Source organism: Podarcis pityusensis (genome assembly GCF_964106645.2).
Source record: "Podarcis pityusensis genome assembly, chromosome: 1".
NCBI lineage: Eukaryota > Metazoa > Chordata > Lepidosauria > Squamata > Lacertidae > Podarcis > Podarcis pityusensis.
Genome location: NC_138028.1, coordinates 118,094,375 through 118,111,866, shown reverse-complemented (window position 1 = coordinate 118,111,866; position 17,492 = coordinate 118,094,375). Strand labels below are relative to the sequence as shown.

Genomic DNA, 17,492 nt, shown 5'->3' with positions numbered 1-17,492 from the left:
CTCAACTCCTTTCGTTGTCCTCAACTTGCCCTGCACCAAAGAATTGTATTGGCTCTGCCTAGCAGGGGAAAACGCCAAGGAACAATTGACAATTGCCCAGATCACCCTACATTTCACAACCATGCCAGCACAGGAATCTCACAAAGCTCTTTAGAATCCACCAGCCTCTGTAGGGATGGCCTGTCTTAACAGATCCCTCGCCCTGCAGAAGGAACAAACTGACACAAGTCAAAAACTCAGCAGGAAGTCATCTGACTATGACAAAGGAGGAGTTGCAAAAACCCCACTTTAGACCTGCTACTTGTCTTGGGCTGGTGATATATTGGGGTAGTCCTATGCTAGTCATGGCAGCCAAACACCCCATATCCAAGTGGTCTCAGCATAAACACTGAGATTCCCCCAAGACCATCGCCCTGGGACTCCTCAGCAACGATACCACTTCAATCAGCTCAGACTGGGAGACTGATGAGCAGTTGAGTGAGAAGAATCCCCAGCACATTCTGCTAACACAAACAGTCCAGATCAGCACATAAACAGACCAGGAGCCTGGAGACACAGAGAGAGAATTTTTATACACCAAACCCTCCACCCTGGACCCTCCAGCCTGTTCTGGTGCTGAACTGAGTGCCAGGAGGGCATAATAGGAAAGACGGACTCCTCTGAGCTCTTCAGTACTTACATGCTTATTCTAACTACTATGATTATGAAGAAAAGTGGGACCTGCAACCATTACTGTAGTGCGAAGTATTCCCGTTCAGTGTCCTGGTCAGCCATACCCATCTCCACAATATTCTACAGTGGTACCTTGATTGTCGAATGGCTTGGTTCACGAACGCCACAAACCCAGAAGTGAGAGTTCCAGTTTGTGAACATTTTTTGGAAGTCGAACGTCCAGCACAGATTCCACAGCTTCTGATTGAGTGCAGGAGGCTCCTGCAGCCAATCAGAAGCCGCCCCTTGGTTTTCAAACCATTTCGGGAGTCGAACGGACTCCCAGAATGGATTAAGTTCGACAGCTAAGGTACCACTGTATTCTATTTCCACTCCCACATGGTTTATCATTCCTTTTCCCCAAGTCAGCCAGAATTTTATGGTCACTCATTAGGTTATTTTTTTTTGGGGGGGGGGGAGAAGTGTCTCCCCTTATATTTTTTTCTAAGGATTCTTTTTTGTAAGCATCAGCAGTCATGCCTGAACATCAGAATTTCTTTTTTCCTGAAGCATTTGCAAGCACTCCACTTAACTAGTGTGTTCTTAGTTTACTGAAGTCAACCTGTCAATAACTTGACACAGTAAAGTAGTGACTCAGCATTTAATTACTGCCAGTTTTCTCAATCCATGGCATCATTTTTTTGCAGCTACCTCAGTGACAGCCTCATAAAAGTCATTCTTGTGAATGGGTCCAGAATGCAATTTGCATCAATCAGTTCAATGAGAACACACTGTGGTTGGGCTTTTTTTAATAGCCCTAAGAACTGCAGTACCTATAAACTGCCATTGATTCTAATCAGTGCATTATTTTCTGGGGGGACGCAGGGGTACGCATACCCCTAAACATTTTGTGAATCGTTGAGGGGCAGTATTTCAATATGAATAGGACAATGAGAGTACCTCTAAACATTTTTTAAGGGGGAAAGCACTGATTCTAATGATTCAAAAGAAATGGAAAGCTTGAGCAAATTGGTTTTTTTCACAGCCAGTGGAAAATCACCACAGTATGTGCCTGCCATATCTGAACGGAGAGTTTATTTCAGAGATCAGGGGACATCACAGAGAAAGCCCTCCTCTAAGTTGCCGCAGGACGAACACCTGAAGCATAAGTAATAGTTCTGGGTACAGACCAACCAAACTGGAATGTGTACAAATTATTGCCAGTTTCTGTTTACCTATAAATGTTGTCATCACAGATTGTCTAAGTGTACCAATTAGACTAGAATATTTTGTTTGTTTGTTTGTTTTAAAAGCTTTCCCTACCCCCTTTCTCCCTCTGAATAGCACTTTTGATTGCGTTTCATTGCGTTTTTTAATTTTTAAATTTGACTCAAGATTTTGAAAAGGCAGGATATATAAACAGATTTTAAACTCCTGAGATCAATTTCATGTTTAGTACCTCCCAAAAGAAATGCTATCCAAAAGATGTTGAAAAGTGTGGTGGACCTGATAGAACCAGAGAACAAGAACCAATCATTCATGTAGGACATGGGTAGGCAAACTAAGGCCCGGGGGCCGGATCCGGCCCAATCGCCTTCTAAATCTGGCCTGCGGACGGTCCGGGAATCAGTGTGTTTTTACATGAGTAGAATGTGCCCTTTTATTTAAAATGCATCTCTGGGTTATTTGTGGGGCCTGCCTGGTGTTTTTACATGAGTAGAATGTGTGTTTTTATTTAAAATGCAATTCTGGGTTATTTGTGGGGCATAGGAATTCGTTCATTCCCCCCCCCCCAAATATAGTCCGGCCCCCCACAAGGTCTGAGGGACAGTGAACCGGCCCCCTGCTGAAAAAGTTTGCTGACCCCTGCTGTAGGATGTGTGGTGCCAAGTGTAGCACTGTGATCTCTTGCAGGTAATATGCATTCATAAAGATCCGCTGCATTTTTAAAATTTGTTTTGACTTGACAAAAATCAAAAACTCTGGAAAATCAGGAGGGTTGTGATGTGGGTTAAAACAATTTAATATCTAATATAAAAAAACTATTTGCGTTGTTTTGCATGTATTCTTAAAAAGTGCATGGAAATATTAGAAGGCATTGTTTCTCTTTAAATGAACTCTCACGGGATCCCATCCAACGACTTACAATCACGCTAATGTGGTTCACCCACAGAACTTCGAAGTCTTCCCTGAGATGCTGGAGGGAGCAGCTCACTGCAACACTGATCTCTTGCTCATGCCTATTGTTTGGAACAATAACGGGTTATGTACTTTGCGTTCGACACAATACATCGACTGCTTCTGGGAAATAAGGGCTAGAATTGAAAAGGCCACACACACAAAGTTCTGCATGGGCCTCCAAAATGCTCAGAGAGTTGGATTAATGACTCTAAATAGTTGGCAGGCGTGCTACATACATGTTTGGAGAAAACATTCAGAGCAAGCCATCACCTGGTTGTCTTCTAGTGTTTCTATAAGGTTTTCATCGGATTTCAACAATGGCGTGCCTGTGCTGTGATGTTCTTCATAGGAGAAATCCATAACACCCCATGTCTGATTGATTTCCATGAGTGCCTATGGAAAAAGAAAACAAATCGGTTCCACGAGTGCAGCCCTGGTTCTGTTAACACTATATGCACATCACGCCCCTGACTTCAGTGTCATTAGGACGGTTGACTATTTCCTACGAAAGCAGCTGTTACTTATAATACATTAACTGTGGCCTACTTTTTCTATTGCCATTTCTTTCACAGCTTTATCCACAATATGTTTCACTTCATCTTCTACCCTGTGGAGCTGGAGAGCTAAAAGGTCCCCTAGTGTAGTGTCTTCGTTCATGACAAAGCAGACCTGGGAAACGAAATTGAAAAGAAAAGTCATTTGCAGCTCAGGAAAAGACATGGCATTTGTGTGCACACAGCTCCAGTGTACGAAGCCAAAAAACTATACCCCTGTCGCAGCCATAAGTTGTTGCCAGTGTCTTTTCCGAACGGCAGGGTTCTGAAGTTCATTCACTGCTCTCAAGGAGGTTAACAAATTCTTAACTGTTGACTCTAATCCCACGTATACATGCCAAGCACGTATTCCTTTATCCAAAGTCTTCATGTCCTGTGTGGTACAGAAACCGTGAAAAGCAAGCAAGCAATGGGAGACAGATGTAAAACACAAAGTTGCTTTCAGAAACTAAATGCTTAATCCAGGCATAGGCAAACTCAGCCCTCCAGATGTTTTGAGACTACAATTCCCATCATCACTTTACCACTGGTCCTGTTAGCTAGGGATGATGGGAGTTGTAGTTCGAAAACATCTGGCGAACCGAGTTTGCCTATGCCTGGATTAAGCTTTCAGTAGGCCAGATATCGTCCAAATGTAACACTTTGGGGGGAGGCATGTATTGCACAATGAAGTTCCTTTGCAACTGCAGTGCTTCCTACTAGAGATTTGTTCAATTGACCAAACAGGGGATGCTCAGGGCATTGGGGGCTGAGATCAGAGGTGCCATCACTTCACATCCAGTTCTGCATTTGGCCTCAAACAATGAGGGGCCCTGGCTCCCTAAAAATAAACACTGAGAGGGCCCAAAGAGCCTTGGCCCCCAGACAGGCATCTATGGCTGAGATTGTGTCCATTGCTCCTGTCCCCTCATCATTCACAGATTGTCCAGCTTTTCCACAGAGAGCCTGCATGCAGACAAAATGAACGCACATAGCCGTTGGTCCTGCAATCTCTACCCAGCAAAAATGCAGAGACAGTTCTGTGCAGGGGCAAAGCTTGCACACACATAACTTGTATCTTCATAGGCTGTATGTAAAAGAGCTGTATCAGTGTGTGAGGCCATATGCATTAATTTACAAAGCCATAGATAGATAGATGATAGATGATAGATAGATAGATAGATAGATAGATAGATAGATAGATAGATAGATGATAGATAGAGATAGATGATAGATAGATAGATAGATAGATAGATAGATAGATAGATAGAGATATAGATGACAGACAGACAGATAGATAGATGATAACATTTTGTCAGATAGATAGATAATCAGACAAAATAAAATATGATCAATTCATTTAACAGGCAAATTTTATAAGTGCATACCATTTAAATACTTCTCAGTGTTTAATGCAGTGATCCCAAAGAAGGGTCTTCCAATCAAGGCTTAATTTGAGGTTGTTGTTGTTGATAATAATAATAATAATAATAATACCAGATTTTCCCTAGAAAGGATAAATTGGGATTCAAAGAGAGTGGAGAATGGTGGCTAGCATTTTGATGCCAATGGCATGATGCACACATAGCAAATGAGTGTGGGCTCATTGCATGCATGAGGAGCACTGATCCCACAATCAGCGCCTGTCTGGAAGCACCCCATAGCTCAAGACAAAAGGAAAAGAAAGCTATTATCTACTCTGCAAACCTATAAAGCAACTCTACAAACCACTTTCAACTTTCTTGGCTTCCGCCAAAGAAATGTTGAAATCGTAGCATGGTAGGGGTGCTTGTGAATTCTCTGTTACAGCTTGCTAGCCTTGACAGAAGTCAGCCCCTGGGGTTCTCTGAGGGGGAAGGAATTACTGTTAAACCAGTGTAAGTAAGTCTAGCTGAGAGTTCTCGTGCCTTTTCTCTGCAGTGCTTCTCAGGCACTGGGCACCACTTCAGTTCGAGAACCAAAAGTTACTGTATACTCTACTGTATGGAAAAGGATTGGTTTGCCAGTTCAGTTAAGTACAGTGCATGTAAATACAATATAGTAATTTGGAGTATTTATCACCTTTGAAAATCTTCTAAGGTCCACATCCATTTGTTCAACATTTATTTGTTTCCATGGAGTTTTCATCCAGTCTTTAATGCTCATCTGTAGACAGGAGGAAAGAAGAATCCCATAACTTTTATTTTTTGCAGCATCTTAGGATGCAAAGAGAGCTTTCAAACTCACCTGTAGGTTCTGTGTATAAATATGTATAATGTACAATGCATACAAAATGATTTTCAAAATCTGAAACCTACTGAGGCTGAAATCTAATCTAAGGAGACATGTATTCTTGATTCTGTGCACTAGAAAATCTTGCTAGCTTTTTAAGGGAGAGAAAACATTGTCCAGAAGATTCATATTCCAAAGGCATTACTTCCCCACAGAAATTCTCTTGCGTTCAACAGAAAGCCCTCTCATCAAAACCTGGAGAGAGGAGGTTGATGTTTTAATCATTTGCTAGAAAGCCTCTCTTCCCCTACTCCAAATTCATTTGTCCAACTTGTGTCATCAGTCATACTTGGTTAAGAAAAGGAAAATGTATAATCAAAAAGAATTGTTGAAATTCTGTCTGTTCGTTTCCTTGATGTTCATTAAATGTTAAGATCAATGTGCCATTTCGGGTTTCAGTAGCGAGGCAACATTCAAAGGTTTGCCTTAAGATATACCTGAGATTAACAGTGCAGTGTTTTCTCACCAGTCAAGATGGCTTAAATGGGGCTTAGATGGGCTTAAGGTAAAGGTAAAGGGACTCCTGACCATTAGGTCCAGTCGTGACCGACTCTGGGGTTACGGCGCTCATCTCGCTTTTTGGCTGAGGGAGCGGGCGTACAGCTTCCGGGTCATGTGGCCAGCATGACTAAGCCGCTTCTGGCGAACCAGAGCAGCACACGGAAACGCCGTTTACCTTCCCGCCGGAGTGGTACCTATTTATCTACTTGCACTTTGACATGATTTCAAACTGCTAGGTTGGCAGGAGCAGGGACCGAGCAACAGGAGCTCACCCCGTCGTGGGAATGCGAGCCACCAACCTTCTGATCGGCAAGTCCTAGGCTCTGTGGTTTATCCCACAGCGCCACCCGCGTCCCATCTATGGGCTTAGATGGGACTTGAGTGGGTTCCGGAGTGCAGCCTCAGTTGCAAAACAAAACCAAACAAAAAACATAACCAGTATATTTTAAGTTTTGTTATGATTACATTTCATATTTAACCAGAGCTCTGAAAACTCACATGTATGTGGTTTGAAACTACCTGCCCCCTCCCTAAATGACTCCCTTACGTTATCCTAGAAGAGAGATCTTAAGATCCAACCCAAACTTTCTTTCTATAAATGGAACAGAGTTAATCTTCACCAAAGTGAGCTTTCACATCTCCCTTTCCTTCTGCAGATCACAGCACCCTGTGAAAGTCTACTCATTGGCAATGGTAGAGATTGATTGAGGTGAAGGGGCTACAAATGAAGGTGAAAATTGGTGGACATTTCTGCATTTTTGTGAACAGAGGAACACATTAGTGCCAGCACCAAATTATATCTTTCATACAAACTGTTTTTTAGTTCGTTTTTCATCATGGACTACACAGATGGCATGTAGAGTTGATACGCTGGCTCAAGCCTTCCTTGACTCAGTTGTCAACTTAGCAACCCCCTATAAACTGATTCTATAGAAATAGTAGCAGCAACAGATGCACAGGAACATATGGGCCCTTGTAGTGGTGGACTGCTCAAGCAACAGCTTCATCATTTTCACTTTTACATTGACTGACAGGAATGACAAATTGCCAAAAAATAAAAAATGTAATCATGCTCATTGAAATGTCTGGGTTTCCAAGTTTTCATTCAGATCATTATCTGTACGCTGGTTCCCTCTGCCAGTAAAGCGAGATGAGCGCTGCAACCCCAGAGTCGTCCATGACTGGACCTAAGGGTCAGGGGTCCCTTTACCTTTAAGAAACTGTCAGACTCAGCATCTTATAGTCTTATGTGCTCATAAAATAAAAATTACCAAAGATGGAAGGACAAATGATGAAACAATACACATTTTTTAATGCTTCTTTTCTCTCCCCCCCCCCCCTTTTAAAGCAAAAATGGACTCCATCAGCAGACTAAGCAAACACATTGTACCGAATTAAATGGTTCCTTTCCTCTGATGGAAGGACTCTTCTATTGTAGAAAGGAACCATTTACTTCCATCTCAGGTTATGCATTTATATGGAATGCTGTATAGGGAAAGGAAAGGAACATTTTCTCTGAGTTTCTTTTTTCCAGGTTTAGCACTGACAGCCGTTATTTCCATTCGTGGTTGTTTTTTATGTAAACAGACTTGGAAATGACACAAAATGGAAATCCTGGAAATCCTAGGATCATTAGAGACAGAAGATCATCAAATAGAATATTGATGTGCATCTCTAGCATCTGGTTTTTCTTAGCATTGTTCCTGTGTGTTTTATTCATTCTAGGCACATGTTCATAAATAATTTAGCATTGTCATACATGCACTTGCCACATGGCACAAAGCAGAAATAGAATGGAATTAATTTTCAAGGACATATTTTTCTCCCATCAGAGGAGCCTATTTCAAGCTCATTCAAACCACAACAATCCCCATCAGGAAATTCTCTTTTATTTTGTCAGATGAGGGATACAACAAGTAATTTCAATGCTTTCAGCTTTGTCATCATTTTCTGGGATCTATGGTAGCAAACTTCCACACCTCCCTAGTTTTGTTTTGTTTTTTGTAGTGATGGGGAATAGCAGAAGGTTCCATATTCAATCCTCAAAACTCTTGATTAAAGCAAACTCAATAGTGCTGATGAAGCCCGCTACCTGAGACTGTTTAAGAACTGCTGTATGTCAGAAGAGACAAAAGTGGGCTAGATGAAGCAGTCACATGATTCAGTAAAAAATAGTTTTGTGTGCCCACAGAAAACAAACACAAATATGAATCTGTTTTGATCTATGGATGGGTCAGTAAGTGTGCCAACATCACCCCCACTGTACATCGGGGTGGGCTGTGTGGAGAGAGTCTCTTCCTTTAAATTCCTAGGAGTTTATCTCAGTGAAGACCTTACTTGGAAAATCAATACAACCCAGGTGGTTAAGAAAGCCCAACAGAGACTCCATCTCCTCAGAGTATTGTGAAAGAACAATGTCAATCAACATTTGATGATCTCCTTCTACCGGTCCACAACAGAAAGTGTCCTTTCATACTGCATCACGGTGTGGTACGCTGGTTTGACATCAACTGATAGGAAGTGCCTACAGAGGGTGGTGAATACAGCACAAGATATTATGGGCTGTCCCGTGAATCCGCTGGATGAAATAGTGGAAGAATGTTGTCTCAGGAGAGTGAGGAAAATTCTCAGGGATGATTCACACCCTGGCTGGCACTTTCTTGATCTCCTGCCCTCAGGCAGAAGATATAGAAGCATGATTAGTTGCACCAACAGGGTAAAGAACAGCTTCTATCCGTGGGCTGTTAGGCTGCTGAATGAAAAGATAACAACAGGGCAACTGACTTTCGGGTTTGGCGGGTGTGCGTCAGTAAACAAGGGGAATTAAGACTAAGAGAGCTGAGTGGGGGGTGCTCATGTAATCTCACTGTATACAAGTTGTACAAGTGACAATAAAGTATTTCAATTCTAAATTCTCTTGAGAATGAGCAATTTGTTTATTTATTTAATAAATTTGATATGCCACCTGATGGGGGAACCATTATCAAGCCTGATTGGCTCTATCCCTGTTCTTATTTTTGAAGTGTGATATCTAAGGAAAGTCTTTGTTCTTTAGACACGGGAAGAACTTTTACAAACTCCAACAAACAGGCTCACAACAGGTTCAGAAGCAATGGCTAAACCATAGATTGTGAGTGGACTTCTGACATGTGCTCATCTCTCCCTCCTTCTAGTGTTCTCCGCTTCCTGGTTTGAGCAAGCCATAGTTAGAAACCACAGTATGAAATGGCTTTCGGTTTCTGTTTTGGACACCAACTTTGGTTTGTTTGAGCAAAGCAAGGGGACAGGAAGGAGAGCATCAGGGCACCAGAGAGAAGGAGGGAGGCAGATCAGCCCAAAGCCACAGTAAGCCTGAACAGGTGAAGTGTTCAAATTGCTTATTGACTGTCTGGAAACAAACTTGCCTCATCAACAGACTCGAAAAACACCAACAATTATAAAGGGATAAATGGTCATTGATGGGGTAGGTGAATTTGGATTGTGATCTGGTGTGCCTGTGAAGGAGCTGACAAGAGGCTGATTTAGTTTCTCAACTGCTGGCTGGACGAATGAGCTTGAATGCACAATATCATCTTGAGTTTTGGGTTCTTAGTAATCTCCTTTTACTATTTTGCTTCATTCCTTATCTCCATAAACTTGTTACTGTTTCCACGACCTAGCAGGTCACAGACACAATCAACACAGGACCCACCACATCACAAAGTAATCTTGTACCACTTCATTCTGTCCTCTCTGAAATAACATCCCTTTAATGCAAATGGTGAAAGCAAGTCCTTACCTGGACAAACACCACCATATCCCAGACTGATTTAAGCAAGATGGCGTCAGTACGACACTGCTTCAGCTGCTTGTATTCTGGCACACTCACTTCAAAAAGCTTTGCAGTTTCCTGCAGCAGTTTCATTTCTGTCTCTAGTTTTGCAATGTCTTTATGAGTCTGCAAGGACACCATTTTGAAACATATTATCAAGAAAAAGCACCAGGGTTTTGCTTTCATGTTCACAAGAACCTGGATATATGGATGTCTCTAATGAAGACTTTGCTTCTGATGTTCTTTGATTTTGATAAGTATTGGGGAAACACATTGCTAATTTTATAGGGGTAAATACTAGAGAAGTAAAAGATTACACTAGATCTGAAGAAGAGCGATTCTTCCACAGGAATTCTATCCAGGGAAATAATCTGAGCGTTTGCACAATGTGAAATTCCCTCTTCTTACAAGAGGCACTGACATTGCTACTGTTTCGGTGCCAAGTCAACTTAAAAGTTATTAATTTGTTCAGAAATCTTAAATGGTTTTAGACTTGCTTTTTGTGTGGGTGACTGTTTAGCCTGTCCTGTTGTTTTCTTACAAATACTCTTGCTGTGAGTATTTGTGTTCATCTTGATGAGCTGGGTCTAGTGTCCTTTGCATAGAAGTTTGGTTGTACGCCACCCTGATTATCAGGACTCACGCAGAGTAAGCTATAAATGCTTTAATACATAAATAAATGGAGTCAGTTTTGTTTGCCATCAATCGAAGTATGCAAGATGCCCATATTTTTCGCTGTATAAGATGCACCAGACCACAAGACGCACCTAGTTTTTGGAGGAGGAGAACAAGGAAAAAAATATTCTGAATCTCAGAAGCCAGAACAGCAAGAGGGATCGCTGCGCAGTGAAAGCAGCAATCCCTCTTGTTGTTCTGGCTTCTGGGATAGCTGCGCAGCCTGCATTCGCTCCATAAGACGCACAGACATTTCCCCTTACTTTTTAGGAGGGAAAAAGTGAGTCTTATAGAGCAAAAAAATACGGTAATTGATGGGTGTGCTAAACTGTTGCATCCAAGGTTACACAACAAGGTCAAGGCCCAATTCAGAAAATATTGAAGCTCCTCCCAGTTATGTTTGGAGAGAGAGGCTAACACTGTTACTTTTTTAAACAAGGATGGGAAACCTGGGGCCCTGAAGATGTTGTTGGACTACAGTTCCCATCATCCTTGACTATTGGCCATGTTGGCTTTAGCTGATGGGAATTGGAGTCCAATGACACCTGCTGGACCACAGGCTCTCCATCCTTGCTCTTGAACCATGCCCTCCCTTTTGACCTTGAAGCCCCCCTCTATAATCTGGAACATTTTAAAAACTGCTTGAGATTAAATTGTAGTGAAAGAAATTAGTCAAAACATGTTGCACAAGTAACATACTACAATAAATGTCTGCTTTCTGAACACCTATTTGGGGTTTTGCCTTTAAAAAAGGAAAAAAGAAACATTTTGATACTGCCTTCTTTCCTCTTGATTGAGGTAAGGTCTCCTAAGCTGGGTTCTAGTAAGTCCTGAGTAAAATGGGACTATGGAAAACCCCAAGTTACATCTGGGAAAATATCATAATTCCTTGCACTGAGGCTAGTCTTAAACGGATCATACAAATTTTATGTGGCAGGCACCAAGATAGTTGTGGAAAAGTTCGAGATATTTAGCTTCAGGTTGTTGGAACTCTCTTAGACATACATACGTACAGTGGTACCTCAGGTTACTTACACTTCAGGTTACATATGCTTCAGGTTACACACTCCGCTAACCCAGAAATAGTCCTTCAGGTTAAGAACTTTGCTTCAGGATAAGAACAGAAATCGGGCTCTGGCAGCGCGGCAGCAGCAGAAGGCCCCATTAGCTAAAGTGGTGCTTCAGGTTAAGAACAGTTTCAGGTTAAGAACAGACCTCCGGAACGAATTAAGTACTTAACCTGCGGTACCACTGTATATATCTTAGATATATAGAGAGTTGCCACTTAGAACTTGGTCCTGCTGCCTTTGACAGCAGCCTAATGCAGAGAATCAGATAAGATACGCATCACTCACTACTTTTCTCCATGCCAGGAAAACATTTGTCTGTCAAATATTTGTGCGTTAATGACACAGGAACAGGGCCTATAAAAATGCCAGAAAAATGTAACAGTTTCTAGCTTCTTTTAAGTGTGACTGAAGTGTCTAATCCAGAAAAAAAACATTACCTTGTCCATGCATGCATATGGATTCCCAGCATCAAATCTAAAGATGGCTTCATTTTTAAATCTGTTTCTGAACTCTTGCTGTTTAACCTGAAAGACATAGTACGCACACAAACACAAAAGTTGAGTTCTTGAAAGGTTAAGCAGGTGATCCATTGAGATGATACCGTAACTTTTCCTTGGCTGCTATCCATTAAGTACGTTCCATCCCATGAACCCTGAATCATTTCATTTAAGTCCCCTTGAATTTGCTTAAAACTTTATTTAATACAGCCTGCACAACCCCGACACAAATCACAGCGCACATACATTTAAAACATTCCCGGTGGATAAGCATAAAACATTTAAAATCTACATTTGATCTGACAACAGTGGCAGGCACCATGTTTGAAGTAGAAACAGATTAGACATAATTGAAGATAAAGAGGACGCAAGCATCATTCCCACTTTTAGGTGAAGTGGGCTTTAAATTATCAGATTCATCCGGAATATATTACCAGAAACATTGAATTGTTATCTTTAGACAGCCTTTTCTAAGAGTTTACAATTTCTCAGTTCAGTGAAGCTTGCCGCCAGCTTGTTATCGGAACAAAAAACGAAAAATCATCCGGTTCACAGCACAGAACTGATCTCACCTCAAAAAGTACACATTTTCTTCTGATAACAGACACTTCATTGGACTGTAGAGGAGCCACTTCATGCTTCACAGTGAAGGCAATCTTTTTAAGATTCTTCCACTTTTCAGGTAATTCCTAACAACGCACAAACCGATATTGTTTGTTCGTTGGCACATCAAGTCAGCAAACCTTCCTTTCACAAAGGGTTGTACACATGTCTTATTTTCACTTTCTTTTCCCCCCTACCCTGGTACATTTACACCTTTCACTCTCCACCTCATTATCCTCTGCAATTGTAGACTCATTGCTCATAGTAATTCATAAAATATATTTTTCGCATTTTAAAAAAAATGTTTAGGTTCAACAGTCTGCATCTCAGTAAGCTTAATTTACCGTATTTTTTGCTCTATAAGACTCACTTTTTCCCTCCTAAAAAGTAAGGGGAAATGTGTGTGCGTCTTATGGAGCGAATGCAGGCTGCGCAGCTATCCCAGAAGCCAGAACAGCAAGAGGGATTGCTGCTTTCACTGCGCAGTGATCCCTCTTGCTGTTCTGGCTTCTGAGATTCAGAATATTTTTTTTTCTTGTTTTCCTCCTCCAAAAACTAGGTGCGTCTTGTGGTCTGGTGCGTCTTACAGACCGAAAAATACGGTATATTCAGTCTGAAAATGAACTCAGCATCTCCATTGCCTGCCCCATAGTATATGGCAGGTATTGCTTTCTGTTTAAAGAACAGCAGAACCTACACTTTCTTACCCGTGAATATTTGAATATACAATAAGTCGCCCACATAGTCAATATCCAAGTGGCATTACAGTTCACTTCAGGTATTTGATGTTTCTGTTAAGTTATGGCCTTCTCGGTAGTGGCACCCATTCTGTGGAATGCCCTCCCATTACTCAAGGAGATGAGTAATTACCATATTTTTTGCTCTATAAGACTCACTTTTTCCCTCCTAAAAAGTAAGGGGAAATGTGTGTGCGTCTTATGGAGCGAATGCAGGCTGCGCAGCTATCCCAGAAGCCAGAACAGCAAGAGGGATTGCTGCTTTCACTGCGCAGTGATCCCTCTTGCTGTTCTGGCTTCTGAGATTCAGAATATTTTTTTTCTTGTTTTCCTCCTCCAAAAACTTTGTGCGTCTTGTGGTCTGGTGCGTCTTATAGAGCGAAAAATACGGTATACATCTTGCTTTTATAAGGTTTAAGGTTTTACTATGTTTTTATATATGCTGGAAGCCGCCCAGAGTGGCTGGGCCAACCCAGTCAGATGGGTGGGGTATAAACAAACAAGCAAACAGGTGGACAACGCACTGGTTCCACCGTCACCCACACTGGTATTCCAGTCACCATCCATATATATGGTAACCGCCTGAAGTGGGACTTTTCTGTACTAGCTCTCCATTTCAGAAGATTTCCCTCCAACTTAGGAGACCTTCAGGAAGGCCAACGAAGAAGCTATACTACTGAACTTTGACTCTTTCCCAGCCTGGAAGTTTAGATACCGTATTTAGAACAAACCATATACAACAACACTGAACCAGTTCTGAAACCCAGGCCATCAGAAAAGGAGAATCGTTTCCCTTACCTATGTAGCAGTGCTTCCCTTGTATGAAAAAATGGAGCTGGGTGTTATTCACAGATTTGTGGCACCAGGCTCCAAATATCCATATAATATCTCTCAATAGCTTCATATAAATGTGTGGGGAAAGATGGAAGGAACCAATAACGCAAATGCCATGGGGTTGAGGAGACATCTCCACAAAATGGTACACCTGCTAATGGTTCTTAGAGGCAAGAGTAGAACCAAAGTACCCCAAATTCCTAATAGCCACACCAAGAGGATACCATGGTCAGTGGTATCAAGAGCAACCAACTGATCAAAGAGGACCAGCAAGAGCCAGACTCCCATTTGTCCCATCATTTCTAGGCATAGGTCTGAGAGGTTTTTCTATTGTCCTGCCTCTTTCCCCAGGAAAACCTGTGCTTTACTGCTAAATTGGAGCAAACATCTACTGGGTTTTCTGCAGATTGACGTTTATTCTAATTCAGCAGTAAACAGTGGGTTTTCCTGGGGAAAGTGGCAGGACAAAAGAAAAGCCTCTCAGAAATGCCTAGAAATCACAGTACAAATGGAAATAAACTAAAAATTAAAAAATTGTCCAGTAGCCCCTTAGACACCAACTAAGTTTGTTCTAGGTATAAGCTTTCGTGTGCATGCACACTTCTTCAGATACACTGAAAAAGAAGTCACCTTCTGCGGCGGAAGCAATTGATGTAAAGATCTAGTGTGGTATTGTGGATTCTTTTTTTTTGGTACCTTTTTTTTTATGGCAGTTGGTGGTCAATGTTCTGTTCATTGGTGGGTTGGGTGGGTGGTAGCTGTTCCCCAGTAGGTGGAGAGATGTTGTGTTGTGAAGATGCTGTTTGTTCTTCTTTGTCTTGTTCTTGTGTGTGTTGAAAGTACTCCCACAGGCATAGATGGCGGAAAAATGCTTCCAAGTCCCCGCAGAACTGAATACAGTGTATCTGAAGAATTGTGCATGCACACAAAAGCTTATACCCAGACCATGAGATTTACAGGATGTATGGCTTTGAAGGAGAATGTACTAAAAATGATGTATAGATGGCATTTGACGCCAATAAAATTGGCTAAACTGTATAGAAAGAGAGACAGAAAATGCTGGAAATCTAAGGAAGTAGATGGGGATTACTTTCATATGTGGTGGTCCTGTGACAAGGTTAAGAGATTCTGGGAATTAATTTACAATGAACTTAAAAAGATATTCAAGTACACTTTCCCCAAAAGACCAGAGACATTTTTGCTAGGTCTAGTGGGAATAGAGATTAAAATAAAAGATCAGAATTTGTTTATGTATGCCACAGCCACATCAAGAACTCTACTGGCCCAAAAATGGAAAACACAAGATTTGCCAACCATCCAGGAGTGGCAGGTGAAGATGACAGATTTTGCAGAACTTGCCAAATTGACAGGAAGGATCCGGGACCAAGAGGACCAGAGATACAACAACAATTGGAGTAAATTCATTGAATGTTTAAAGGAGAAGCACAAAAGTTTAAAGACACTAGCAGAACTGGAATAACACCTTCAATGTAAAATAGTAGAGTTATGATAGTAATATATGCAATAAATATGTGATGTATATACCAGCTGCAGGGAGGGAGGGAAGTCAAGACTCGGTAGAGTCAAAGGGATTATATTGTGATAATAAGGAATGTTGGGGAAAGGATTATATGAAGAAAATAATAAAAATTCATTTGAAAATAAAAGCTTATACCCAGACCAAACTTAGTTGGTCTCTGAGGTGCTACTGGACAATTTTTTAATTTTTTATTTGTTTCGACTGCGTCAGACCAACACGGCTACCTACCTGAATCTAGTACAAATGGAAGTCATCATGGGATAAAGGGGAGTGGGGATGAGTGCAAAGTCACACTTCTTACAGGTTTAGAACCAGAGGTAAAATGCTGAAATACTGGGAATGTTATACCAAGGATGAATTGGAGTGTTAGGTACTAGAAGTCTGAGAAACGAAATCTGTAAACAGATAAAACCCCTAGGAGAGATTTTTTAAAAGGGAGGTAAATAGATAGATGAAGTTAAGGAGAAGCAATAAAAAATAAAATACAGTGGTACCTCGGGTTACAGATGCTTCAGGTTACAAACTCGGCTCACCCGGAAGTAGTACCTCGGATTAAGAACTTTGCTTCAGGATGAGAACAGAAATCGTGCCGTGGCGGCAACGGGAGGCCCCATTAACTAAAGTAGTACCTCAGGTTAAGAACAGTTTCAGGTTAAGAACGGACCTCCAGAACGAATTAAGTTCTTAACCCGAGGTACCACTGTATCAAATAAGATATTGGCATCAACTTTGTTCTAAAACTTTAATTCCAAAGGAAAGGTTAGTAAAAAAACCAAAACTGTTGCAGTATTACTGAGCCCACCTTTTCATAAATATCTAGTTCTATGCATAAATCTGCTGGACTTCTTTTTTTGCGTTGTGTCATTTCCCAAGAAATGAAAATATTTCATGCTTGGTATGAAACTTGGAAGCGTGTCAGCTTGATTGGCTTATTTTTTCTGTTCTAAATTCTCATTTATTTTAAGTACTTCATTGAAAACATGTTGTTGCTTTTTTACTATGGAAATATTGTCTTTAAGGTGCAATTTATAGGCAGAAATGTCTTTGTGCCCTCATTTATGGATGCATTGTCAGTAGATTGCTTATGTATATTAAATTCTCAGGCCTAGTGAATGGATGACAGTTTTTGCATCCTATAAGAACCTGTGTTTTCAGCAATGACTCACCTTCTGAGATGGCCCTGGTTTCAGAACCGACTCAGGGCTGCTTTCCAGGGTTGGTTCTAAACATAGGGCAGTAGCCAATGTTATATATAACAGTAGATAGTATTAGATGTAAGCGAAAGGCTGGGCTGGATGACTCCCTAGCCGGAATTAAGATTGCCGGAAGAAATATCAACAACCTCAGATATGCAGATGACACAACCTTGATGGCAGAAAGTGAGGAGGAATTAAAGAACCTTTTAATGAGGGTGACAGAGGAGAGCGCAAAATATGGTCTGAAGCTCAACATCAAAAAAACGAAGATCATGGCCACTGGTCCCATCACCTCCTGGCAAATAGAAGGGGAATAAATGGAGGCAGTGAGAGATTTTACTTTCTTGGGCTCCATGATCACTGCAGATGCTGACAGCAGCCACAAAATTAAG

At 41.3% G+C, this 17,492-nt stretch overlaps 1 protein-coding gene across 1 annotated transcript in view; it reads right to left on the bottom strand.

The window, feature by feature from the left end:
• LOC308458304 (dynein axonemal heavy chain 11-like) overlaps window positions 1-17,492 on the bottom strand; it is a 228,996-nt gene that overhangs the window by 197,156 nt on the left and 14,348 nt on the right. Inside the window, exons 10-16 of the mRNA XM_080973289.1 lie at window positions 12,763-12,879; window positions 12,131-12,217; window positions 9,916-10,074; window positions 5,427-5,510; window positions 3,601-3,759; window positions 3,379-3,501; window positions 3,103-3,225 (exon numbers count right to left, since the gene is read on the bottom strand). Coding sequence (XP_080829415.1) covers window positions 3,103-3,225; window positions 3,379-3,501; window positions 3,601-3,759; window positions 5,427-5,510; window positions 9,916-10,074; window positions 12,131-12,217; window positions 12,763-12,879 — 852 coding nt within the window. The remainder of the gene's footprint in view (window positions 1-3,102; window positions 3,226-3,378; window positions 3,502-3,600; window positions 3,760-5,426; window positions 5,511-9,915; window positions 10,075-12,130; window positions 12,218-12,762; window positions 12,880-17,492) is intronic.